This window comes from Eleutherodactylus coqui, chromosome 1 (genome assembly GCF_035609145.1).
Source record: "Eleutherodactylus coqui strain aEleCoq1 chromosome 1, aEleCoq1.hap1, whole genome shotgun sequence".
Lineage (NCBI taxonomy): Eukaryota > Metazoa > Chordata > Amphibia > Anura > Eleutherodactylidae > Eleutherodactylus > Eleutherodactylus coqui.
The window spans coordinates 530513723-530541192 of record NC_089837.1 but is presented as its reverse complement, the minus strand read 5'-3'; the positions used below and the strand labels follow the sequence as shown (position 1 = coordinate 530541192).

The 27470-nt window shown below is 48.7% G+C and overlaps 1 protein-coding gene across 2 annotated transcripts in view; it reads right to left on the bottom strand.

Annotated features, from left to right (window-relative positions):
- Positions 1–5395: 5395 nt before the first annotated feature.
- LOC136591048 (gastrula zinc finger protein XlCGF57.1-like) overlaps positions 5396–27470 on the bottom strand; it is a 48014-nt gene continuing 25939 nt past the window's right edge. Inside the window, exons 1-7 of one of the 2 annotated variants that reach the window (XM_066588469.1) lie at positions 15528–15581; positions 11199–11352; positions 10921–11088; positions 10716–10839; positions 10506–10579; positions 9581–9632; positions 5396–6754 (exon numbers count right to left, since the gene is read on the bottom strand). In XM_066588469.1, the coding sequence (XP_066444566.1) occupies positions 5793–6754; positions 9581–9632; positions 10506–10579; positions 10716–10839; positions 10921–11088; positions 11199–11306 (1488 nt within the window). In that variant the 5' untranslated portion in view covers positions 11307–11352; positions 15528–15581 and the 3' untranslated portion in view covers positions 5396–5792. Of the gene's footprint in view, positions 6755–9580; positions 9633–10505; positions 10580–10715; positions 10840–10920; positions 11089–11198; positions 11353–15527; positions 15582–27470 lie in introns of those variants that run through there. The other variant, XM_066588468.1, reaches the window with a different exon arrangement.

Genomic DNA, 27470 nt, shown 5'->3' with positions numbered 1-27470 from the left:
CATATGGCTGATGAGGTGGCAACTGGTCAGCTTTCTTCTTGCTGCAGACATCCCTGAACATCTGGTGGTGAATTGGTAATGCACTGGTTTAGTGGGCATATGGTGCCATCTGGCAGTTCTCTTTACAGTATTCTAAAGGGAAGGCAATGGTCCTTGCTTCCCAGCTGATAAAGGGATTGTGGGTAGAGAACCAGGGGATTCCGAGAATCACCAGAGATTCCTGATGGTCAGGTTTCATGCTGAGCTCCAGTTCAATTGTTTCCTGTTTGACAGGTCCCGAGGACAAGTGTGACCCATCCACAGTTTCCATATCAATTGGTATGGGCATAAGCCCGGTGTCCAATGATTTGTTGAACAAATTTTAAGTCCATGAAGTTCCTCCTGCTCCTGAATCCAATATTACTGAGCACTGTATTTTCTTAATTCTTAATTAACAATTAAGATCTCTATTGGAAGGACAAAACGGTGGAGCGGAGGAAGGGTTTTCACAACGTCTTAAACTACTGGTGTAAAGGTGTGCTTGGTGGCATCCCCTTGTTTCGTGAAGGCTGGATCAGACGTGGTTTTGATGTTGGCTAGGGCGAGAGTCCTTGGAACTTATTGGGACAGTTTAAGGCATAATGTCCCAAGCTTTCACAGAAAAGGCACAGATTTTCAGCTGCTTTATAATTTGTTCCAAGAGCTTTTTCCGTATAGAAATCAGGCTCACAGGCCTGTACTTTCCTGGATCCACCTTCTTCCCTTTTTTTGAAGATAGGGACAACATTTGCCCTTGTCTAATCTTCTGGGACTTCTCCTGTTCTCCAGGAATTTTCAAAGATTGCGGTGAGAGGTTCAGCAGTTACCTCCGCTGCTTCCTTTAGTATCCTAGAATGTAATTCATCTGGACCTTCAGACTTGAATTCATGTAAGTTAGCTAAGTGTTCCCTCACCATATCCATGCTTATAGATAGTCTGCATTCTTTTATTCCCCCAGTAGCACAGGGAAGATCAGTTAATGTTACATTTACTTTTTGAGAGAAAACAGATACAAAATAGGAATTTAAAAGTTCGGCCTTCTCAACATCATTCTTAACCAATTCACCGTTTTCATTCTGTAAACATCCTTTAACAGGTTTTAACTTTTTCTTTTGCTTTTGAAATATCCCCCAAATCCTTTTACTTTTGACCTCTCTTGCAAGCCTCAATGCATTATTAGCTTTTCTGACACTTGCCCTACAGTTTCTGCTGACTGCAGAATATATTTTCTTTAGATATACCTCCCCCTTTCCATTTGATATTTGCATCTAAGGTTCTCCAGGACAACAGAATTGATGGCCCATCAATGATTATCACTCAAAAGTAGTCGCTCAAAGGACTTTTGAGCGATAATCGTTATGTGCCTTTAAGTGCAAGGTGATCGCTCAAACGTTGAGCGATCACCTTGCGCTCTGAGCGGGGGATGCAAAAGACAAACAGGGCCACTTGTCTTCTGCATCCAGCTGTTTTCTGCTCGGAGCGCCCAGCTGTTATACAGCCGAGCGCTCTGAGCAGGGTATGCAGAACACAGATGGATAGCTGTGTTCTTCATATTATAGCTGTTCGCAGAGCGCTGAGCTGGTATACAGATGTCTACTTTGTGTGGAATATGAAGAACACAGCTGGACTGCTGTGTTCTTCATACCCCTCCAGGTTAACTGTCACCAAAATATCAATCATTGCTGCATTACCAATGGTTATACCTCAAAAACTGGTGATAGTGTTCAAATAGCACTTATCTAACTGCATGACTGTGTATAGCTCCTCGTCCCTCGTAACGGTATTATGTTGCTAGTAAAATTAAAGGGGTTAGCACCACCTATTGGTGACTTTTTGTACTCATTTTTTTTCCTCAATAAATGGCAAGCACATTGTCTGAAGTAGCTCTGTCAGGTGCGCTGTCCTTCTGTAAACTGTGACTCCATGCCTTATCCGCAGTCCATTCCAGCTGTATCTAAGCTGGTGGTCTCGTGTTCCATGATATGAGTATCTAAGGGCACCATTTCACAAGTCTGAAAAGTTGGCTAGTCATCTGTCTCCCCTCTTTGAGTAACTTAAGTGGAAAATCATCATGAAAATGTTGCAGTGACCAAATTGAGGGTTGTGCCTTGAACACCACCAGCCATTTTTAGGTCATGCTTGAAAAATTATGCCATTATTAGCTGTAGAACTTAATAATTACTTTTTTTGAACAGCATTTACTGTGCTGCTGAATTGCATCACACTGCTTAGGGTAGTGACCTGGATTAGGGTCTCTACAGCACTTTTTTATGGCCACTTGTGATGTAAATGTATTCATTTATTATAAATATTAAAATGTATATTTTGCATTTATGTTTGTCTATTTATTCACCACTGTGTTTTGTTCCCTGTCAGGTCTCCCTCCCCATTAGGTCTCCCATCACCTAGCAAAATAATAGAGAAAGCCAGAGTAGAGGGAGGGTGGAGCTAGGGGAGAGAGAAGAAAGAAGAGTCTAGGAGTGGAGAGGAAGAGGAAGAAACACCAGATAAAAGCCAATGCAGTAGGAAGGAGTTAAAGTGTGAGTAGTATCCACAAGTTTGCATGAAAGGGACAGAGAGAAAAAAAAGTGAAGATCTTTAGAGTGAAAGCCAAGGAGAAAAGCAGGAAGATAAACTAATGTGAACTGATATGTGCTCTTGTCCTGATCTCATGAAGATGTCAAGAAATGGTCAATGTATGTAACTGAAATCATCCATCTTAAAGAAACGTAGTTTCAATTGTAAAAATCATCCTAATTGAAGACCTCTCTCTGCCAATAAAGTTGTTATCCTGTTTTCACCATTAACCCTGTCTCCTGGAGTCCCTTCCCACCAATCCACCATCTGCACTGAGGTACCACACTACTCTCCAGAAAGATAGGACCAGTTCCCTTTTTATTTATTTTTTTCCCATTTTTGTTATGTATTATTTTGTCCAGAGTAGGCCATGGCCTACATACGGATTGGCGTCACAAACTTAACAAAACCAGCATCTTTTCCTGCCCGACTTTCTGGGTAGCGGCAAACGCCAAATTGGACCACCATTCACACTGCATGTGGTTTTTCCATGCAACCGCGATTTTAGGTGTGAAGGGGAAGAGCAGAGCCACTGCCCTCTCTGTCAATTTGAACCCTGCCACCGACCTGTGGGCACTGCACTTGGTAAGTTTATATGGTTTCTGTCATATAAAGGAGCTATACAAATAAGTACTGTGATACCATTTCCAAACCTACGTAGTAAATGCCATTTTCTCTCCCTTTTGACTCAAACGAAAACCCTTATTTTGGCTTTTAAATTGAGCAGAAGTGCACTCATTTTCAGGAGTCTAATGTTCATCGCAGATGTGTCCTGTTTCCTGCCACAGATGCAGTGTTTTATAGGGGGCAACACATGTTCGCATGCAGTTCACATTCCTGGAACTCATTTATCAAAACGTGGACCGACGGGTTCAGAAGTGCTTGGAGTTCAGCTGTGGCCACTTTCAATCTCTTCTGTGGCAACTTTAAGCTTGCTAAGAAGTAATGCAGATGTCAGCATTCAGTCTTGTGAGATATTGTCCCTATCATGTCCCACAACCTGAGAATTCAATTACTGTGATATTGCTGTTCTGTTGTTATGACTACTTGCTTCATTATCAAGTTTGTCCTTTATAAATCCCTGGAGTTGGGCACTGAAATCACATCTCCCTATCCCTTCCTGTGCTTTACTTTCATTTCACCTCATGTTGAGTCATCTTCTGTTCTGCCAAAACATCATCTTTTAACCTGATGATTGTTGGAAAAATTGACAATAACTTCAGCCTGAAATGTTCCTCTCTGGATTCTACTTACACACCTCCTCTTCTGAACTGACACTGTCCTACAACATTTCTTGGTGCGAATATGGTCCACAAGTCATAGTGAGAATGTCTTCTACCTAAGGCTTGGAGCCAAGTCAGAATAATCCAGAAAACAAATAGTAAGAAATTACCAGGCTTCGCTTCAAAAGAAACTCCCTGTAGCTGCTACTCTACTGACCACTGATATTCACCTGAAGCTGTCTACTTCTGTCTTGCTCTCAGCTCTGGTCCACTAGGATGCCCGATGTTGCTTTATTGTTTAATCTTGATATCAAATCGTGCCAGTGAAGCTGCTGCTAGGAATATTGCTGCTCCTTTAGCACTGACAGCTTAATTTAAAGAACATGGTGGGGGTCCTATAGGCTGGTTCGATGAGAACTGTGACCTGGTTAGGTAGGGCTACAAGACAGAAATACCTCCAAGTTGCTTAACTCGGTGTCCATTCTGGTAAATTCTGTCCCTAGAGGTCCATTTGGAGATTACTTTTGAGGAGAGTGAAACCTGAGAGGCGTGGACAGCCCCTAGCTAGGCACCCAGGAAGGCTATAATGTGTTAGACTTTCATACTATGTTTTAAAACACTTGGCCTGTAAGGTAGACAGGATTAAAAAATGTGTTATGTCTTACCGATGCTGGATTGGAGCTGCAAGCGTAGTAGTCATCCCAGTGACTGGAGAGTAGTCAAGAAAGCTAGGAGTCATTATTGGGAAGTCATGGTATGAAGTACAATGGGATGAGACGGACGTGTGGTCCAATGGAAGCCAGAGGTCAGCAGCAGGAGGTATCGATATGCAGTACAATGGGATGAGACAGAAGTGTGGTCAAATGGAAGCCAAAGGTCAGCAGCAGGAGGTTTCAGTACAATCACAGAGGAGCAGGAGGAAAAGGAGCTTGATCAAGGTGGTGGAGCAGAATAATCACGCACTGCATCTGAGACACGTTCAGGCTTTTATAGGAAGTCCTAATTAGTAGCAGGGTGGAGCCAGGACAGAGAGACAGGAAGTGGATTTAGCAGGAGCAAGGAAACATAGAACAAGGCTAGGTTTCACCAAAGGAACTGTCCAAACCCTGAATAGCCCAGGGGAGAGAGTTGATTAATGGAGCACAAGAGGTCCCGGGTTTGAGTCCTGACAACGTGTTATTTAGACGCTAGATGGCCAGCAACTTCTTTGTATTTGTGTACACTATGACAAGTAACTAGAGTGTGAAGACTTTATTATTTATGATTTCTCAAGTTTTACTAAACGTCTGAGCTGGACGTGGTTTACTGGTGTGACCATCCATTCGGCGGAGGAAAGATGGGGATCCGATGAGCTACCAACCCCAAGTTGTCACAACGACCGTTTATCCTTACGCAGTGGAATCTTGGCACTTTTCTCAAGAACTTACATTTTGGGAATACAATGGTGTGTTATCCAACTACCCGAGGTAGCGCCGCTGTGCATACCGAAAACTTGCAGCTCAACTCTGGCAGTGACTTTCATGTTGGAGTCAGTGAATTACCAGCGCACACGTCACAGCATCAGGAATCACAGTGCTGCTTTAATTTTTATTAACATTTAGAAAGTCATTTCCAGTAGTTTTTCAAATAAAACAATTTAGTTTAGAGAAGTATAGATACTTTTTACAGAAACTCATGTTCTTTAATAACTGCAGTGACATTTACTGTTAACAATGTTTTTGTGGAAATGGTTCTGATTGTTCCATACAAACCCCTGATATCCCCCATCCTGGAGTTCTCTGTTACAGTGACAGTTACGGATGATGATTCAGGCCATTACCACACAATAGCCATCACTGAAATCAGACCAAAAGGCTCTCTGTGTTAAGAAGCAATGGCTTTCTGTATTGTAGTCAGACATGTAAGTTCTACATCAGAAGGCAGCAGGTCCTACAAGGCATCTCCACACCCCCCACATTTCCTGCAGTCTGATCATTACCTTGGTTTCTCCCCTGAGTGAATTCTTAGATGTTTCACAAGAGTTGATTTCTGGGTAAAACATCTCCCACAGTCTGAACATGAATATGGCTTCTCCCCTGTGTGAATTCTTCGATGTGTCACAAGATGTGATTTCAGGGTAAAACATTTCCCACATTCAAGACATGAAAATGATTTTCTCCCTCTGTGAATTCTCTGATGTTCCATAAGACTTGATTTCTGGCTAAAACATTTCCCACATTCAGGACATAAAAAAGGCTTCACTCCTGTGTGAATTCTTTGATGTTTCACAAGATTTGATTTGTGGGTAAAACATTTTCCACATTCTGAACATGAAAATGGTTTCTCGCCTGTGTGAATTCTCTGATGTTTCACGATATGTGATTTTCGATCAAAATACTTACCACATTCTGAACATGAATATGTTTTCTCCCCTGTGTGAATTATTTGATGTTTCACAAGATCTGATTTCTGGGTATAACATTTCCCACATTCAGGACAAGAAAATGGTTTCTCCCCTGTGTGAGTTCTCTGATGTATCTTAAGGTGATACTTAACCTTAAAACACTTCCCACAATTAAGGCAGGAAAATGGCTTCTCTCCTGTGTGAATTCTCTGATGTTTCACAAGATTTGGTTTCTGGGTAAAACATTTCCCACATTCAGGACATGAAAATGGTTTCTCTCCTGTGTGAATTCTCCGATGTATCACAAGATTTGGTTTCTGGGCAAAACATTTCCCACATTCAGGACATGAAAATGGCTCCTCCCCTGTGTGACTTCTCTTGTGCCTGGAAAGATTCGATTTCTTTTTAAATTTTTTTTCACATTCAGAACATGCAAAAGTGTTACCCAGTCTATCTGCTGTCCTTTTTTTTCCAACCCGTGATTGATTATCTTCTACTTCATAACAAGGAGATAAGAGGAGATGTTCCTGCGAGTCACTCATCCCGTCCTCACCTGGAAGAAGAAAAAAAATGTTCGGAAACCAAACATTTTTACAAAATCCATACAATGTGCATCAAGATACAGATAACAAGTCTCTTGAGGGCCAGAATGATCTCAGTTTTCAACCTGCTGCACAGCGAAAAGTTTATGTGCAGGGTTATCTCAGTAAGGGACCTTTTACATGGGGCGACCTGTTGGGTGCAGATGCCCAACAGGTTGTCCCAGCAATTATCGTTCCTGTGCTTTTACAAAGGAGCGAGCATTACTGATTGAATGGAGGCGGAGCGGGCTGTGGGCCATTACAGCCTGTCCGCCTCCATTCATAGTAAGCAGACAGTCGTTCATAAGTGACTGACTGCTTGTTTACATGGGCCGGTCAGTCATTCAGTTTTCTGCATGCAAACTGAAATGGCACGACGAACGAGAAGTGAAAGAATTAATTGTTTAGTCAGGGCATGCAATTACAATGAACGATAATCGTTAAGATTCCCAGCTACATGCAGGAATCTGAATGCTTTATCAGCTTGCGTTAAAGGGCCCTAAGTAGAGAACTGGAATGACCGCTCCATTGTTTTCTTGATAGGCCTAGATATTGGAAAACATCTGTCATGAATTGAGTTGAACTTTTTGCCTTAAGGTGCCCATACACAGGGCTAAAGCTGTTAAAGATGGACAATTTAATGATCCTTTATCAGATGAAATATTACAATGAATGATAGTTTTAGCCTACCAATGAATGGCTGCCATTGTTTGAAACATTTTTATCCAATAGTCAGATGAAAGATCACCCATTCACGTATTCCCAGTTTGAATGAAACAAACTATCACCATCAACCTACTTCTACTAAATGTGCATGGCAACGTTTAAGGGGCTTTACTTAGTGAAAAGGGAAGGGGGTGCAGTGCTACCATTAACATACTATCGAAGAATAAGCTATTGGGCTGGTTCCCTACTGAGGGAAGCCTATCTTGGGCTGGTTGCACTGCTTAGAAAAGGTTGGGGGTAATGCAGTGTAGCTCACGAAGGTCCTGCACTGGTACTACATAGATCCCACTATTACTCTTCTCCGCACACATTATCAATCTCTCCTCTGTTGTTACTTCTCTCTCTCATCCCCTTCACTTCCTGATAATTACTGACCCCATAAAGTTCTCACTCTTCATACTCACCTACAAACCTCACTGCAACTTGTCTCCTCTGTACATTTCCTACTAATCCGAATATAACTTCTGCACAAGACTTTCTCTACTTTACCCTTCATACTCTCCATCCAGGACTTCACCTTTGCTTAACCCATCCTCTGGAGATCCCCACCCCTATCCATCCATCAAAACCATCCCTCAACTGATGCCCTGTAACCGAACCCTCATCGGTCAGACCCCCTGTAATCAAACCCTCATCGGACAGACCCCCTTCCCTCCTAACAAAAACCTCATTAGATAGACCCCCCAACCAGACACTCCGTTATCTATTCCATAGCCTTTGGGTTTTACAATGTTTCTAAGCCAAGTGCCTTTTACTCCACCAGATCCCATCAATGTACTCTCAAGCCTACGATGAGAAACTCTACAATTACATTGACAGGATGAGGACAATACAAGTACTCACTAAAGCTGGTACATGTACACCAATATCACCTAATGACTGGTCCAAGGACCCCAATACTCCTTAGATACTGGTGCATGGCGGAACCAAATACAAAGCTAAGAACAAAAGCTGTAAAGTGTAAGTTCATACGGGAAAGTGTCCTCTTATGGTACCAGAAACCTTTACTCTGAATCTACAATTGCACTCCAATATAGAAATGTCCAGTCAACATATCTGCAGCCTGAAATGGAGATCAAATACTATTCCCCTGAGCCTTATAGTACAACAACATGTTGAGACCACCTGATCCAACTCACTGGAGATCAGAGAAGACCAGCAGGTATCTAGGCCGTATACATCTCCACCATTGGAGAGCAGCGGAGACCAGCAGGTATCTACGCTGTATACATCTCCACCATTGGAGATCAGAGAAGACCAGCAGGTATCTACGCCGTATACATCTCCACCATTGGAGATCAAAGAAGACCAGCAGGTATCTACAGCATATACATCTCCGCCACTGGAGAGCAGAGAAGACCAGCCGGTATATACGCCGTATACATCTCCGCCATTGGAGATCAGAGAAGACCAGCCGGTATCTACGCCGTGTACATCTCTGCCATTGAAGATCAGAGAAGACCAGCAGGTATCTACACCGTATACATCTCCTCTACTGGAGATCAGAGAAGACCAGCAGGTATCTACAGCATATACATCTCCGCCACTGGAGAGCAGAGAAGACCAGCCGGTATATACGCCGTATACATCTCCGCCATTGGAGATCAGAGAAGACCAGCCGGTATCTATGCTGTGTACATCTCTGCCATTGGAGATCAGAGAAGACCAGCAGGTATCTACGCCGTATACATCTCCGCCATTGGAGATCAGAGAAGACCAGCAGGTATCTACGCCGTGTACATCACCATTGAAGATCAGAGAAGACCAGCAGGTATCTACACTGTATACATCTCTGCCATTGGAGATCAGAGAAGACCAGCAGGTATCTACACTGTATACATCTCTGCCATTGGAGATCAGAGAAGACCAGCAGGTATCTACGCCGTATACATTTTCGCCATTGGAGATCAGAGAAGACCAGCCGGTATCTATGCCGTAAACACCTCCACCATTGGGAGAACAGAGAAGACCACCAGGTCTTAATGCCGTATACACCTTCGCCATTGGAGAGCTGGTAGAGTGTTCTAAGGAAAGTCAGTCTGTGATACACAAGATTTATGAAAGGCTCTTACCAGTCACTGATGGGGGCGCTCCGAGTCCACTCAGCGTTCCAGCACAACTTTCCTGCAAAGATATCACATTAAGGACATAAGAAAGAAGACCCCATATTATCTACTATCCAGGAGAAGGTCAGAATCCCTCAGAAGCCAAGAACCAATCTACCCTAAAAGAAGAATCTCCTCAATCAGACGGGATCAGCAGTCATCCAAGTATTTTACACGTCACCAGAAATGTTTCTGTTATTGTCCGGCCTGAAATGATCGGAGTCCATCATGAAGTGGGCGGCCGGTCATCATCACCGGTTCTTACATTATTCATCCTCCGGCCACACAGCAGTTGCTCTTGTCTTCTGTGGTGACTTTACTGAGAAAAACCCCTAACCGGACTTCTTGTATTATTGTATAATCATGTCCGCTCTTAGACGACTCTGAAGCCCAGAACTGTATGTTCTAGATGAGGCGGCACTAATGATCTGTACAGCAGTAAGATTAAAGGGGTTTTCCTGGACTTTACTATTTATGAGCTGTCCTCAGGATAAGTCATCAATAGTTGATTATTTGGGTTTGCGGCTCTGGATCCCTGCTAATCTGCTCGCTGGGCCCACTGTCAGTGTGGATACCGCTGGCAGCAAAACACTCTGGCCACATTGTAGCAGTCAAGGTGGGCAAGGCATGCAGTTTCACTGAATTCAATGGTAGTAGCACCTGCACTACCAATCTACACCGAAGTAATGTGGATAGAACTGTCTACTTCTGACTGACAGCGAGCCCGCCAAAAAGCTGATCAGCGGGGTTTCCAGGCAGTGAACCTGAGGAAAGGTAATCAATAGTTAAGTCTTGGAAAAGATTATATTGCCCTTCGAATTCACAGAGGTTTACTATAAAGCTTCATTACATCCATCTATAGAGGATCTGCAGGAATCTCAGCTCCATCTACCTGATGATCCGGTGGGTCTTGGGAATATGGAGGACTGGGCCATCTCTCTGGTGGATTTCTCTGACTGCATCCATCTATAGGAAATATATACAGTGACTGAATACATTGTCTATATGTGATGATCTGATGATGGGGGGGAAGGGGGGGGGGGGAGTCTAGGTGACCCTCATACCTGATGTCTCCTCTATAATCAGGAAGGTCTCCTCTTACCCGGTGATGTGAGGGGCCGGTGGTCCTCCATCATGACGTCCTTGTACAGATCCCTGTGTCCTTCTACATACTCCCACTCCTCCATGGAGAAATAGACAGTGACGTCCTGACACCTTATAGGAACCTGACAACACAATATACCGTCATCACCCAGACCCTTCCTTGGCGTTATTGTATAATGCCCCACATTCCTGGCAGCGCTCACCTCTCCGGTCAGCAGCTCGGTCATCCTGGTGGTAAGTTCTAGGAGCTTCTGCTCATGTATCAGTGAGTGAGGTGGAGGCTCGGTGATGGGGCTCGGGGTCCGGCTCCGTCCTCCTGACACACGGGGGGCCACACACTGACCAGACAACTTCTTCACTACTGTGTAATCCTGTGTATGGAGAGACACTGATCACTACATGGAGTCTAAGAACCCTTCACCTTCCCAGTCATCACCTGCTGGAGTAATAGAGATAAGAGGGACTCATGGGAAACTCTCACCTCTCCGGTTATCAAGGAGATGATCTCCAGGGTGAGCTCTAATATCCTGGAAGCCTTGTGGCTTCTGTCCTTCTTCATCCTCGGAGGGTCATTGATGAGAAGGACCATCGTGGTCTCAGGACAACTATAGTGGTGAGTCCTGTACCTGAGGAGCCTGAGAGAAGACAAGGAGGACTGAGTGCAAAATCACATCTGGAGGAACATCTTACATGGAATACTCGTATACGATCTTACTAAATCGGCATCACAAGTGACTACTCATTACATTTAATGGGGGGTGACTTATTTAGCAGATTGACTGATCTATTATGATCAGCATTCAACCTATGAAGTTGTGGTCCCAGTAATGTCCTGCAGGGGAACGAGGTCTCACCACCAATAGCATCACACAGGTCTTCTGACGACTCCATGGAAGAGCGCAGCATACTATAACATTTCAGCATCAGCCGGTTGGAGACAGTTGGGTGACACATTTGAAGTAACGTTTCTCAAACAGGAGAGGCATACTCCTTCTGCTATATTGGTGGAGCACGCATGTGTCTTCAGTGTAATGGCTGTAAGCCACCAGCAGACATCTATCCTCTTCACACATCGGGCAGCAGCCTATTTCTTGACAACACAAGGATCAAACTGTTGAAATTCAATATGCCTGATCCTCATGTGCCAACATGTGCCACCTGCGAAGAGCTGGGAGACCCCCATACACATCAGATCTTGACCCAACGTAAAACACCTGAATCTGATGATTTTTATCTAATGTGTGTGAACACCTTAAAGGGCACTTTACAATAAGAACTGTGCAATAATAACCTGAATTCTCACTGGAAACGATGACTTTGAGCGATAATCGTCCCTTGTACACGCAGCCGCCCGCGTGGCACTGCGCAACAAATCCCTCACCTATCAGCGCCGCTTGTTTCTAAGCAGAATTGAAGACCACACGACGGTCGGGTCATGCTTGAGCAACTCCTGTTTATGGCCGTTGTTGGTTGGCGGGAACGATCACATCAGCTCCGCCTCCATTCACTTGAACGACTACGTAAGAGTCGGGCGGCAGTCTGTGGGACGGCCCGTATAAAGGAACCTTTAGGGTGCTATTAGGCAGAGTGATTATCCTTCAAAAAACTGTTCAAATGAATGAAAGTGAACAAGATGTCACGGCTGAGGTCGTTAGTGCTCGTACGGAGCGTTCAGACTGGCAGATTTTGCTGCTGGATTGCAGGCTTCTCACTCAGGGTTTTACCTTCTATGTGAAGCACTGAGTAGAGTACGAGGCAGCAGCACACCGCACATGCTCTGGAGTACGAGGCAGCAGCACACCGCACATGCTCTGGAGCACGAGGCAGCAGCACACTGCACATGCTCTGGAATACGAGGCAGCAGCACACCGCACATGCTCTGGAGTACGAGGCAGCAGCACACCGCACATGCTCTGGAGTACGAGGCAGCAGCACACCGCACATGCTCTGGAGTACGAGGCAGCAGCACACCGCACATGCTCTGGAGTACGAGGCAGCAGCACACCGCACATGCTCTGGAGCACGAGGCAGCAGCACATTGCACATGTTCTGGAGTACGAGGCAGCAGCACACCGCACATGCTCTGGAGCACAAGGCAGCAGCACACCGCACATGCTCTGGAGTACGAGGCAGCAGCACACCGCACATGCTCAGGAGTACGAGGCAGCAGCACACCGCACATGCTCTGGAGCACGAGGCAGCAGCATACCGCACATGCTCTGGAGCACGAGGCAGCAGCACACCGCACATGCTCTGGAGCACGAGGCAGCAGCACACCGCACATGCTCTGGAGCACGAGGAAGCAGCATATTTTCGGGGAAACACGGTATTAGTCTTACAGAGTTTACATGACACTTCTCACGGTCCACAGACTTTTCTCCATGATCTCCCCAGATTGCTTTGGATCATGTGACTACGTGGCCCCATCTTACACATGTAGGAGATAGAACCGGCTCCGGCATGACATCAATTGATTAATTACAAAGTTTTTAGGTCAGATCCTTCCTTTAACGCCCTCCGCACATCTACTTAAAGGGGTTGTCTCGCGGCAGCAAGTGGGGTTATGCACTTCTGTATGGCCATATTAATGCACTTTGTAATGTACATTGTGCATTAATTATGAGCCATACAGAAGTTATTCACTTACCTGCTCCGTTGCTGGCGTCCTCGTCTCCATGGCTCCGTCTAATTTCGCTGTTTTCTGGCGTTTTTAGACGCGCTTGCGCAGTCCGTGCTTCTGCCTGGTGAATGGGGCCGCTCGTGCCGGAGAGCTGGTCACCGCGTCGTCATCGTAGCTCCGCCCCGTCACGTGTGCCGATTCCAGACAATCAGGAGGCTGGAATCGGCAATGGACCGCACACAGCCCACGGTGCACCATGGGAGAAGACCCGCGGTGCATCGTGGGTGAAGATCCCGGCGGCCATCTTGGTGAAGGAAGAAGTAGGAAGAAGGAAGAAGTCGCAGAGCGGGGATTCGGGTAAGTAATATATATTTTTTATTTTAATACATCCCTTGGGTTTGTCCTGCGCCGAACGGGGGGCCTATGCAAAAAAAAAAAAAAAAACCCGTTTCGGAGCGAGACAACCCCTTTAAGGCCTCCTTCACACGAGCATGAAAATTGGGCCCAAGATAGCGGTGCAAAAAATTACGGCTAACTGCGCTAAAAATGTAGTGATTGTCCAAGAGCAAAATATGCCTTATTCTGGATCTGGAGCCCGGGTCGCATTAGTCACCTGCCTGCTTCTGCTTGTGTGCTGCTGGAGTTTGCTTAGATTTGACTGATTTTCCAAGAGCGTCAATCGCATAAAACTCTCCCATTCACACAATGTGGTGCGGCGCGTTGCAGGAAGAAAGCGCTGCTGTTCGCAATTCTCTCGGTCGGTAGAAATCCCCCCAATGGCTTCTAATGTCCAAACTCCAGGCACGGGTTTTCTTTTCCCAGCCTTGGACGCAGCTAAACTCCCTTCCCCCTCCCTTTTTTCCCAAGCTCCCATAGGAGTCTATGGCCACTCCTGCGCATCGCACTAAAGGTAGGTCCGGTCCGATGTTTCATCTTTTTAGGGATGATTTTTTTTTGTGTGTCTAAAATTCCTTCGTCAGAGCGTTTCCATAGGAATCCATTGGTTCTAATAAACACGATTTTTTTGCCCATGTAAGTTAGCTGCGCAAATTCCCTCATGTGAATGAGCCTTAATGGCCACCTGCATGCATACTGCCCAGACGTGCAGGTCCGCCATCTTGTCCTACCTGGCGGTTGTCAATCTCTTTGATAGCATCTTGTTAGCTATTACTTCAGAATGTAGAGAGATTTCGGATGGCATCAGGTGGCTGGGATGACCGGCTGCGCCCTCCCTTCTGCACCATGCAGCAGCACGCCTCACACAGTCTCACTGCGATACGAAGACCGATTCCCCGGACCACTTGGGTCAACTTTGTTTGATTATAATGCCATTGACTCACAACCGATCCAGAAGCCTTAAAGGGGTTGTCCCGCGAAAGCAAGTGGGTCTATACACTTCTGTATGGCCATATTAATGCACTTTGTAATGTACATTGTGCATTAATTATGAGCCATACAGAAGTTATTCACTTACCTGTTCCGTTGCTAGCGTCCTCGTCTCCATGGTGCCGTCTAATCTTCAGCGTCTAATCGCCCGATTAGACGCGCTTGCGCAGTCCGGTCTTCTCCCTTCTGAATGGGGCCGCTCGTGCCAGAGAGCGGCTCCTCGTAGCTCCGCCCCGTCACGTGTGCCGATTCCAGCCAATCAGGAGGCTGGAATCGGCAATGGACCGCACAGAAGACCTGCGGTCCACCGAGGGTGAAGATCCCGGCGGCCATCTTCACAAGGTAAGTAAGAAGTCACCGGAGCGCGGGGATTCGGGTAAGTACTACCCAGTTTTTTTTTTTTATCCCTGCATCGGGTTTGTCTCGCCCCGAACGGGGGGGGCTATTGAAAAAAAAAAAAAAACGTTTCGGCGCAGGACAACCCCTTTAATCCCGGAGCCGTGTGCCGTTCTCTTTTTTATGGCAGGTTCTGTCTGGTTAGACTTTAAAGCAACCATATGGTTTCAGGACATAATGACCTGCAGTTGACTGTGTGGGACAGAGGGGTGTGGTCAGGGGCGGGGCTTATCACAAAGTATGATTTTACCTCCGTCATTATAAAATGTAAAGGGCTGTTTCCAAAAGGACAGGGAGCAATTTCCGCACCCAAAAAATAGTCAAAATCTGTACCATTGGTGTGGATTCTGAGTGGGAATCAGCCTTGTATCTGCAGCTGATGTCATACTATGTGGCGCTTCTCCTCACCTCCTCCGAAGGCTTCTTGCAGTTAGAGCTCCCCGACTTCCAGTTCCCAGGGGATTGTAGTGACCGCACCTGACCAAGAAACCAAGCGAGGAGGTGAGTAGGAGTGCCGTAAAGTATGAAGTCAGCTGTGGATACGAGGCTGTACCAATGGTACAGATTTTGACTATTTTTTTGGATGCAGAAATGCTACGTAATTTGCTGTGGAAATTTTGGCTGCGGACATTCTGCAGCATTTCCACCATGTGTGAACATACCGTAAGTCAGCTTGAGGTATGCTGCCATGTGCGGAGTGACCTCACTAGTAATAGTAACCCGTACAGTGGCCTTAGTAGTATGTGACCCCCACAGTGGCCTCAGTAATAATAGTAAAACATATATCAGCCTTAAGAGTAATAATGACCCCCACAGTGGCCTCAGTAGTAATAGTGACTCCTATTGTGGCCCCAGTAGTAATAGTGTCCGGCACAGCAGCTCCAATAGTAATAGTGACACCCCCAGTGGCCCTAGTAGTAATAGTGACCCCTAATGTAGCTCCAGTAGTAATAGTGACCCCCCCAGTGGCCATACCGTAGTAATAACAGTGACCCCTATATCAGCCCCAGTAGTAGTAATGACCCCCACAGTGGCCTCAGTAGTAATAGTGACCCCCACAGTGGCCCCAGTAGTAATAGTGTCCTCCACAGTGGCTTCAGTAATAATAATGACCCCCATAGTAGCTCCAGTAGTAACATTGACCCCCACAGTGGCCCTAGTAGCAATATTGACCCCCACAGCGGACATAGTAGTAATGGTGACCCCCACAGTGGCCTCAGTAATAAAAATGTTCCCCACATTAGCTTCAGTAGTAAGAGTGACCCACACAGTGGCCTTCAGTAGTAATAGTGACCCCCACAGTGGCCCTAGTAGCCATATTGACCCCCACAGTGGCCCTAGTAGTATTGGAGACCCCGACAGTGGCCTCAGTAGTAAAAACGTTCCCCACAGTGGCTTCAGTAGGAAGAGTGACCCCCACAGTGGCCCTCAGTAGTAATAGTGACCCCCAACAGTGGCCCCAGTAGTAATAGTGTCCCCCACAGTGGCCTCAGTAGTAATAGTGACCCCCACAGTGGCCCTCAGTAGTAATAGTGACCCCCAACAGTGGCCCCAGTAGTAATAGTGTCCCCCACAGTGGCCTCAGTAGTAATAGTGTCCCCCACAGTGGCCTCAGTAGTAATAGTGTCCCCCACAGTGGCTTCAGTAGTAATATTGATACCCACAGTGCCCTTAGTACTAAAACTATCACTACTGGGTCTGATATAGGGGACACTATATCATTACTAGAGAGAGAGAGTTACCGCAGAGATTACCACATAGAGAGTGGGAGAGTTACCTAAGAGAGAGAGAGAGAGAGAGAGAGAGAGAGAGGGAGTTACCACAGAGATTACCAGAGGGAGAGTCACCTTACTGAGTGAAATCATGTTCTGTTATTCCATTTTGGATGCCTGAGAAAGCGTGAGTTAACTGTTTTTGCTGACTCTCTGGATATCATTGGGGTTTGCATTAAATTACGATAACCTCATACTGTACCAGAGAGTAGATTAGCCAATGCACTTCACCATCAGCCCATTTATATATCTTGTTGCATGACTGCCTGACCACTGGAGAGACACACTGGTGGAATAGAGAGATAGCTGACACAAGCAACTGCAGGTAGAGGCCATTGTAGACGGGACGAGTGTCGGGCAAACAATGCCCGACACTCGTCCCCGCACATACTAGCTCCCGTGTACCTGCACGGGAGCTAGTATCGTTAGCTCTCAGCGGGGAGGCTGCAGATTTCTCTCCTCCCGCCCCACGCCCCTCTCCATTGCCTTAACATAGCGGCCGTTCACTACTGATCGCCCGCTATTTAAATTGAACGAGCAGCGATCAGCTAATCGTCCATCGTATATGCTGCATAAACAATGGACGATCAGCTGATTGCTCCTCTTTCAGTGGAATCAGCGGCCATTCAGTACTGAACAGCCGCTGTATTGTCTCAAAGGAGAGGGGCGAGGGAGCGAGAGGAGAGAAATCACCTGCTGCTGCTCTGCCCCCTTTCTGGCCACTCTGTGAGAGAGCCAGCGACATTAGCTCCCGTGCAAGAGCAGAGGAGCGAGAACTCACAAGGGAGAGGTTAATACAAAAGGAATTAAAAAGACTAGCCACTCAAGAATTAAACTGGATGGGAAGAATTACAATATACAAAATGTTAATACTTCTCAAGATCTTGACACTCTGCTCCCTCTACTCCTGCTCCTCATTACCTTCCTCAGACTCTGCTCCCTCTACTCCTCCATCTCCTCATTACCTTCCTCACACTCTGCTGCCTCCACTCCTCCTCCTCATTACCTTCCTCAGACTCTGCTCCCTCTACTCCTCCATCTCCTCATTACCTTCCTCACACTCTGCTGCCTCTACTCCTCCATCTCCTCATTACCTTCCTCACACTCTGCTCTCTCTACTCCTCCTCCTCATTACCTTCCTCACACACTGCTTCCTCTCCTCCTCCTCCTCATTACCTTCCTCACACACTGCTTCCTCTACTCCTCCTCCTCATTACCTTCCTCACACTTTGCTCCCTCTCCTCCTCCTCATTACCTTCCTCACACTCTGCTGCCTCTACTCCTCCTCCTCATTACCTTCCTCACACTCTGCTCCCTCTACTCCTCCATCTCCTAATTACCTTCCTCACACTCTGCTCCCTCTCCTCCTCCTCATTACCTTCCTCACACTCTGCTCCCTCTCCTCCTCATTACCTTCCTCACACTCTGCTCCCTCTCCTCCTCATTACCGTCCTCACACTCTGCTCCCTCTCCTCCTCCTCCTCCTCATTACCTTCCTCACAATCTGCTCCCTCTACTCCTCCTCCATCTCATTACCTTCCCCACACCCTGCTCCCTATCCTCCTCCTCCATCGCCTCATTACCTTGCTCACACTCTGCTCCCTTTCTTCCTCCTCCATCGCCTCATTACCTTCCCCACACTCTGCTCCCTCTCCTCCTTCTTCATCTCCTCATTACCTTCCCCACACTTTGCTCCCTCTCCTCCTCCTCCATCTCCACATTACCTTACCCACGCTTTACTCCCTCTCCTTCTCCGTCTCATTACCTTCCCCAAACTCTGCTCACTCTACTCCTCCTCCTAAATTACCTTTCTCACACACTGCTTCCTCTACTCCTCCTCCTCATTACCTTCCTCACACTCTGCTCCCTCTCCTCCTCCTCCATGTCCTCATTACCTTCCCCACACTCTGCTCCCTCGCCTCCTCCTCCATTCATTACCTTCCTCACACTCTGCTCTCTCTACTCCTCCTCCATCTCTTTACCTTCCCCACAGTCTGCTCTCTCTACTCCTCCTCCATCTCATTACCTTCCCCACAGTCTGCTCTCTCTCCTCCTCCCCCATCTCCTTATTACCTTCCTCACACTCTACTCCCTCTCCTCATTACCTTCCTCACACTCTGCTCCCTCTGCTAATTACCTTCCTCACACTCTGCTCTCTCTCACCCTCCTCCTTATCCTCATTATCTTCCTCACTCTGCTCCCTTTTCTCCTTCATTTGCTCATTACCATCCTCATACTCTGCTCCCTCTCCTCCGTCCCCTCATTACCTTCCTCACACTCTGCTCCCTATCCTCCTCATCACCTTCCTCACACTCTGCTCCCTCTCCTCCTCCATATCATTACCTTCCCCACACTCTGCTCCCTCTCCTCGTCCACCTCATTACCTTCCTCATACTCTGCTTTCTCTCCTCCTCCGTCTCCTTATTACCTTCCTCACACTCGGCACCCTCTTCTCCTCCATCTCATTACCTCCTTCACACTCTGCTTCCTCTCATTACCTTCCCCACACTCTGCTCCCTCTCCTCCTATATTTCCTAATTACCTTCCTCACACTCTGCTCCCTCTCCTCCTATATTTCCTAATTACCTTCTCCACACTCCTATCCTCCTCATCACCTTCCTCACACTCTGCTCCATCTCCTCCATCTCCTAATTACCTTCCCCACGTTCTGCTCCCTCTACTCCTCCTCCATCCACTCATTAACTTCCTCACACTCTGCTCCCTCACCTCCTCCTCTATCTCCTCATTACCTTCCAAAAACACTCTGCTCTCTCTTCTTCTCCTCTGTCTCATCATTACCTTCCTCACACTCTGCTCCCTCTCCTATTCCCTCATTACCTTCCCCGCACTCTGTTCCCACTCCTCCTTCTCCTCCATCTGCTTAATACTTTCCTTACACTCTGCTCCCGCTTTTCCTGATTATTACCTTTCTTACACTCTGCTTTTTCTCCCGCTCCTTCACCTCATTACCTTCCTTACACGCTGTTCTGTCTCCTCCTCTTCTCCTCATCACTTACCTCACACTCTGCTCCCTCTCCTCCTCATTACCTTCCCCACACTTTGCTCCCTGTCCTCCTCAATCTACTCATTACGTTCCTCACACTCTGCTTCCTCTCCTGCTCCCCATCTCATTACTTTCCTTACACTCTGTTCCCTCTCCTCATTACCTTCCTCACACTCTGCTCCCTCTCCTCCATCTCCTCATTACCTTCCTCACACTCTGCTCCCTCTCCTCCTTATCATCATCACCTTCCTCACACTCTGCTACCTCTCCTCCATCTCCTCATTACCTTCCTCACACTCTGCTCCCTCTCCTCCTCCTCATTACCTTCCTCACACTCTGCTCCCTCTCCTCCTCCTCATTACCTTCCTCTCACTCTGCTCCCTCTCCTCCATCTCCTCATTACCTTCCTCACACTCTGCTCCCTCTCCTCCTTATCATCATCACCTTCCTCACACTCTGCTCCCTCTCCTCCTCCTTCTCACCTTTCTCACACTCTGCTCCCTCTCCTCATTACCCTTCCCACACTCTGCTCCCTCTCATCACCTTCCTCACACTCTGCTCCCTCTCCTCCTCCTCAATACCTCCTCACACTCTGCTCCCTCTCCATCCCCTCATTACCGTCCTCACACTCTGCTCCCTCTCTATCTCCTCATTACTGTCCTCACACTCTGCACCCTCTCCACCTCCTCATTACCATCCTCACACTCTGCTCCCTCTCCTCCTCCTCCATGTCCTCATTACCTTCCCCACACTCTGCTCCCTCTCCTCCTCCTCCATTCATTACCTTCCTCACACTCTGCTCTCTCTACTCCTCCTCCATCTCTTTACCTTCCCCACAGTCTGCTCTCTCTACTCCTCCTTCATCTCATTACCTTCCCCACAGTCTGCTCCCTCTCCTCCTCCCCCATCTCCTTATTACCTTCCTCACACTCTACTCCCTCTCCTCATTACCTTCCTCACACTCTGCTCCCTCTGCTAATTACCTTCCTCACACTCTGCTCTCTCTCACCCTCCTCCTTATCCTCATTATCTTCCTCATTCTGCTCCCTTTTCTCCTTCATTTGCTCATTACCATCCTCATACTCTGCTCCCTCTCCTCCGTCCCCTCATTACCTTCCTCACACTCTGCTCCCTATCCTCCTCATCACCTTCCTCACACTCTGCTCCCTCTCCTCCTCCATCTCATTACCTTCCCCACACTCTGCTCCCTCTCCTCGTCCATCTCATTACCTTCCTCATACTCTGCTTTCTCTCCTCCTCCGTCTCCTTATTACCTTCCTCACACTCGGCACCCTCTTCTCCTCCATCTCATTACCTTCTTTACACTCCGCTTCCTCTCATTACCTTCCCCACACTCTGCTCCCTCTCCTCCTATATTTCCTAATTACCTTCCTCACACTCTGCTCCCTCTCCTCCTATATTTCCTAATTACCTTCTCCACACTCCTATCCTTCTCATCACCTTCCTCACACTCTGCTCCATCTCCTCCATCTCCTAATTACCTTCCCCATGTTCTGCTCCCTCTACTCCTCCTCCATCCACTCATTAACTGCCTCACACTCTGCTCCCTCTTCTCCTCCTCCTCATTACCTGCCTCACACTCTGCTCCCTCTCCTCCTCCATCCACTTATTAACTTCCTCACACTCTGCTCCCTCACCTCCTCCTCTATCTCCTCATTACCTTCCAAAAACACTCTGCTCCCTCTTCTCCTCCTCTGTCTCATCATTACCTTCCTCACACTCTGCTCCCTCTCCTATCCCCTCATTACCTTCCCCGCACTCTGTTCCCACTCCTCCTTCTCCTCCATCTCCTTAATACTTTCCTTACACTCTGCTCCCGCTTTTCCTGATTATTACCTTTCTTACACTCTGCTTTCTCTCCTGCTCCTTCATCTCATTACCTTCCTTACACGCTGTTCCGTCTCCTCCTCTTCTCCTCATCACTTACCTCACACTCTGCCCCCTCTCCTCCTCATTACCTTCCCCACACTTTGCTCCCTGTCCTCCTCAATCTACTCATTACGTTCCTCACACTCTGCTTCCTCTCCTGCTCCCCCATCTTATTACTTTCCTTACACTCTGTTCCCTCTCCTCATTACCTTCCTCACACTCTGCTCCCTCTCCTCCATCTCCTCATTACCTTCCTCACACTCTGCTCCCTCTCCTCCTTATCATCATCACCTTCCTCACACTCTGCTCCCTCTCCTCCTCCTTCTCCTCACCTTTCTCACACTCTGCTCCCTCTCCTCATTACCCTTCCCACACTCTGCTCCCTCTCATCACCTTCCTCACACTCTGCTCCCTCTCCTCCTCCTCATTACCTCCTCACACTCTGCTCCCTCTCCATCCCCTCATTACCGTCCTCACACTCTGCACCCTCTCCACCTCCTCATTACCGTCCTCACTCTCTACTTCCTCTCCTCCTCCTCATTTTCTTTCTCACACTCTGCTCCCTCTCCTCCTCCTCATTATCTTCCTCACACTCTGCTGCATCTCCTCATTACCTTCCCCACACGCTGCTCCCTCTCCTCCTCCTCCATCTCATTACCTTCCCCACACCCTGCTCCCTCTCCTCCTCCTCCATCTCCTAATTACCTTCCTCACACTCTGCTCCCTTTCCTCCATCTCCATCTCATTACCTTCCCCACACTCTGCTCCCTCTCCTCCTCCTCCATCTCCTAATTACCTTCCTCACACTCTGCTCCCTTTCCTCCTCCTCCATCTCATTACCTTCCCCACACTTTGCTCCCTCTCCGCCTCCTCCATCTTAATACCTTCCCCACACTCTGCTCCCTCTCCTCCTCCTCCATCTCCTAATTACCTTCCTCACACCATGCTCCCTTTTCTCCTCCTCTGTTTCATTGCCCTCCCTCTGCCCCCTATCCGTATCCTCATTACCTTCCTCACACTCTGCTCCCTCTCCTCCTCCTCTGTCTCCTCATTACCTTCCTCACTCTCTGCTCCCTCTCCTCCTCCTCATTACCTGCTTACTGTCCTGCTTCTCCATCTCATTACCTTCCTCACACTCTGCTCCCTCTCCTCCTCCTCGTTACCTTCCTCACTCTACTCCCTCTCCTCCTCCTCATTACCTTCCTTACTCTGCTCCCTCTTCGCCTCCATCTCCTCATTACCATCCTCACACTCTGCTCCCTCTCCTCATTACCTTCCTCACTCTCTGCTCCCTCCCCTCCTTCGTCTCCTCATTACCTTCCTCACACTCTGCTCCCTCCCCTCCTCCATCTCCTCATTACCTTCCTCACATTCTGCTCCCTCCCCTCCTCCGTCTCCTCATTACCTTCCTCACACTGTGCTCCCTCCCCTCCTCCATCTCCTCATTACCTTCCTCACATTCTGCTCCCCCCCTCCTCCGTCTCCTCATTACCGTCCTCACACTCTGCTCCCTCTCCTCCTCATGATCTTCCTCACACTCTGCTCTCTCTCCTCCTCATTATCTTCCTCACTCTCTGCTCCCTCTCCTCCTCATTACCTTCCTCACTCTCTGCTTCCTCTCCTCCTCCTCATCACCTTCCTCACACTCTGCTCCCTCTCCTCCTCATCATCACCTTCCTCAATCTCAGCTCCCTTTCCTCCTCCTCATTACCTTCCTCACACTCTGCTCCCTCTCCTCCTCCTCATTACCTTCCTCACACTCTGCTCCCTCTTCTCCTCTTCCTCATTACCTTCCTCACACTCTGCTCCCTCTCCTCCTCCTCATTACCTTCCTCACACTCTGCTCCCTTTCCTCCTCCTCCTCCTCATCACCTTCCTCACACTCTGCTCCTTCTCCTCCTCCTCCTCATTACCTTCCTTACACTCTGCTCCCTCTCCTCCTCCTTCTCATTACCTTTCTCACACTCTGCTCCCTCTCCTCCTCCTCCTCATTACCTTCCTCACACTCTGCTCCCTCTCCTCCTCCTCCTCATTACCTTCCTCACACTCTGCTCCCTCTCCTCCTCCTCATTACCTTCCTCACACTCTGCTCCCTCTCCTCCTCCTCCTCATTACCTTCCTCACACTCTGCTCCCTCTCCTCCTCCTCCTCATTACCTTCCTCACACTCTGCTCCCTCTCCTCCTCCTCATTACCTTCCTCACACTCTGCTCCCTCTCCTCCTCCTCATTACCTTCCTCACACTCTGCTCCCTCTCCTCCTCCTCATTACCTTCCTCACACTCTGCTCCCTCTCCTCCTCCTCATTACCTTCCTCACACTCTGCTCCCTCTCCTCCTCCTCATTACCTTCCTCACACTCTGCTCCCTCTCCTCCTCCTCCTCATTACCTTCCTCACACTCTGCTCCCTCTCCTCCTCCTCCTCATTACCTTCCTCACACTCTGCTCCCTCTCCTCCTCCTCATTACCTTCCTCACACTCTGCTCCCTCTCCTCCTCCTCCTCATTACCTTCCTCACACTCTGCTCCCTCTCCCCATCCTCATTACCATCCTCACTCTCTGCTCCCTCTCCTCCTCATTACCTTCCTCACACTCTGCTCCCTCTCCTCCTCCTCCTCATCATCTTCCTCACACTCTGCTCCCTCTCCTCCTCATCACCTTCCTCACACTCTGCTCCCTCTCCTCCTCATCACCTTCCTCACACTCTGCTCCCTCTCCTCCTCATCACCTTCCTCACATTCTGCTCCCTCTCCTCCTCCTCATCACCTTCCTCACACTCTGCTCCCTCTCCTCCTCCTCATCACCTTCCTCACACTCTGCTCCCTCTCCTCCTCCTCATTACCTTCCTCACACTCTCCTCCCTCTCCTCCTCCTCATTACCTTCCTCACACTCTGCTCCCTCTCCTCCTCCTCATTACCTTCCTCACACTCTGCTCCCTCTCCTCCTCATTACCTTCCTCACACTCTGCTCCCTCTCTTCCTCCTCATTACCTTCCTCACACTCTGCTCCCTCTCCTCCATCTCCTCATTACCTTCCTCACACTCTGCTCCCTCTCCTCCTCCTCATCACCTTCCTCACACTCTGCTCCCTCTCCTCCTCCTCATCACCTTCCTCACACTCTGCTCCCTCTCCTCCTCCTCCTCCTCCTCATCACCTTCCTCACACTCTGCTCCCTCTCCTCCTCCTCATTATCTTCCTCACACTCTGCTCCCTCTCCTACTCCTCCTCATTACCTTCCTCAAACTCTCCTCCTCCTCATCACCTTCCTCACAGTCTGCTCCTTCTCCTCCTCCTCATTACCTTCCTCACACTCTGCTCCCTCTCCTCCTCATCACCTTCCTCACACTCTGCTCCCTCTCCTCCTCATCACCTTCCTCACACTCTGCTCCCTCTCCTCCTCATCACCTTCCTCACACTCTGCTCCCTCTCCTCCTCCTCATCACCTTCCTCACACTCTGCTCCTTCTCCTCCTCATCATCACCTTCCTCACACTCTGCTCCCTCTCCTCCTCCTCATCACCTTCCTAACACTCTGCTCCCTCTCTTCCTCCTTATTACCTTCCTCACACTGTGCTCCCTCTCCTCCTCCTCATTACCTTCCTCACACTCTGCTCCCTCTCCTCCTCCTCATTACCTTCCTCACACTCTGCTCCCTCTCCTCCTCATTACCTTCCTCACACTCTGCTCCCTCTCCTCCTCCTCATTACCTTCCTCACACTCTGCTCCCTCTCCTCCATCTCCTCATTACCTTCCTCACACTCTGCTCCCTCTCCTCCATCTCCTCATTACCTTCCTCACACTCTGCTCCCTCTCCTCCTCATCACCTTCCTCACACTCTGCTCCCTCTCCTCCTCCTCATCACCTTCCTCACACTCTGCTCCCTCTCCTCCTCCTCCTCATCACCTTCCTCACACTCTGCTCCCTCTCCTCTTCCTCATTACCTTCCTCACACTCTGATCCCTCTCCTCATCCTCATTATCTTCCTCAGACTCTGCTCCCTCTCCTCCTCCTCATTATCTTCCTCACACTCTGCTCCCTCTCCTCCTCCTCCTCATTACCTTCCTCACACTCTCCTCCTCCTCATCACCTTCCTCACACTGTGCTCCCTCTCCTCCTCCTCATCACCTTCCTCACACTCTGCTCCCTCTCCTCATCCTCATTACCTTCCTCACACTCTGCTCCCTCTCCTCCTCCTCATTATCTTCCTCACACTCTGCTCCCTCTCCTCCTCCTCCTCCTCCTCACCTTCCTCACACTCTGCTCCCTCTCCTCCTCCTCATCACCTTCCTCACACTCTGCTCCCTCTCCTCCTCCTCATCACCTTCCTCACACTCTGCTCCCTCTCCTCCTCCTCATCACCTTCCTCACGCTCTGCTCCCTCTCCTCCTCCTCATCACCTTCCTCACACTCTGCTCCCTCTCCTCCTCCTCCTCATTACCTTCCTCACACTCTGCTCCCTCTCCTCCTCCTCCTCCTCCTCATTACCTTCTTCACACTCTGCTCCCTCTCCTCCTCCTCCTCCTCATTACCTTCCTCACACTCTGCTCCCTCTCCTCCTCCTCATTACCTTCCTCACACTCTGCTCCCTCTCCTCCTCCTCCTCATTACCTTCCTCACACTCTGCTCCCTCTCCTCCTTATTACCTTCCTCACACTGTGCTCCCTCTCCTCCTCCTCCTCATTACCTTCCTCACACTCTGCTCCCTCTCCTCCTCCTCATTACCTTCCTCACACTTTGCTCCCTCTCCTCCTCCTCATTACCTTCCTCACACTCTGCTCCCTCTCCTCCTCCTCATTACCTTCCTCACACTCTGCTCCCTCTCCTCCTCCTCATTACCTTCCTCACACTCTGCTCCCTCTCCTCCTCCTCATTACCTTCCTCACACTCTGCTCCCTCTCCTCCTCCTCATTACCTTCCTCACACTCTGCTCCCTGTCCTCCTCCTCATTACCTTCCTCACACTCTGCTCCCTCTCCTCCTCCTCATTACCTTCCTCACACTCTGCTCCCTCTCCTCCTCCTCATTACCTTCCTCACACTCTGCTCCCTCTCCTCCTCCTCATCACCTTCCTCACACTCTGCTCCCTCTCCTCCTCCTCATTAGCTTCCTCACACTCTGCTCCCTCTCCTCCTCCTCATTACCTTCCTCACACTCTGCTCCCTCTCCTCCTCCTCATTACCTTCCTCACACTCTGCTCCCTCTCCTCCTCCTCACCTTCCTCACACTCTGCTCCCTCTCCTCCTCCTCCTCCTCATTACCTTTCTCACACTCTGCTCCCTCTCCTCCTCCTCCTCCTCATTACCTTTCTCACACTCTGCTCCCTTTCCTCCTCATTACCTTCCTCACACTCTGCTCCCTCTCCTCCTCCTCATTACCTTCCTCACACTCTGCTCCCTCTCCTCCTCCTCATTACCTTCCTCACACTCTGTTCTCTCCTCCTCCTCCTCATTACCTTCCTCACACTCTGCTCCCTCTCCTCCTCCTCCTCATTACCATCCTCACTCTCTGCTCCCTCTCCTCCTCCTCATTACCTTCGTCACACTCTTCTCCCTCTCCTCCTCCTCACCTTCCTCACACTCTGCTCCCTCTCCTCCTCATCACCTTCCTCACACTCTGCTCCCTCTCCTCCTCCTCATTACCTTCCTCACACTCTGCTCCCTCTCCTCCTCATCACCTTCCTCACACTCT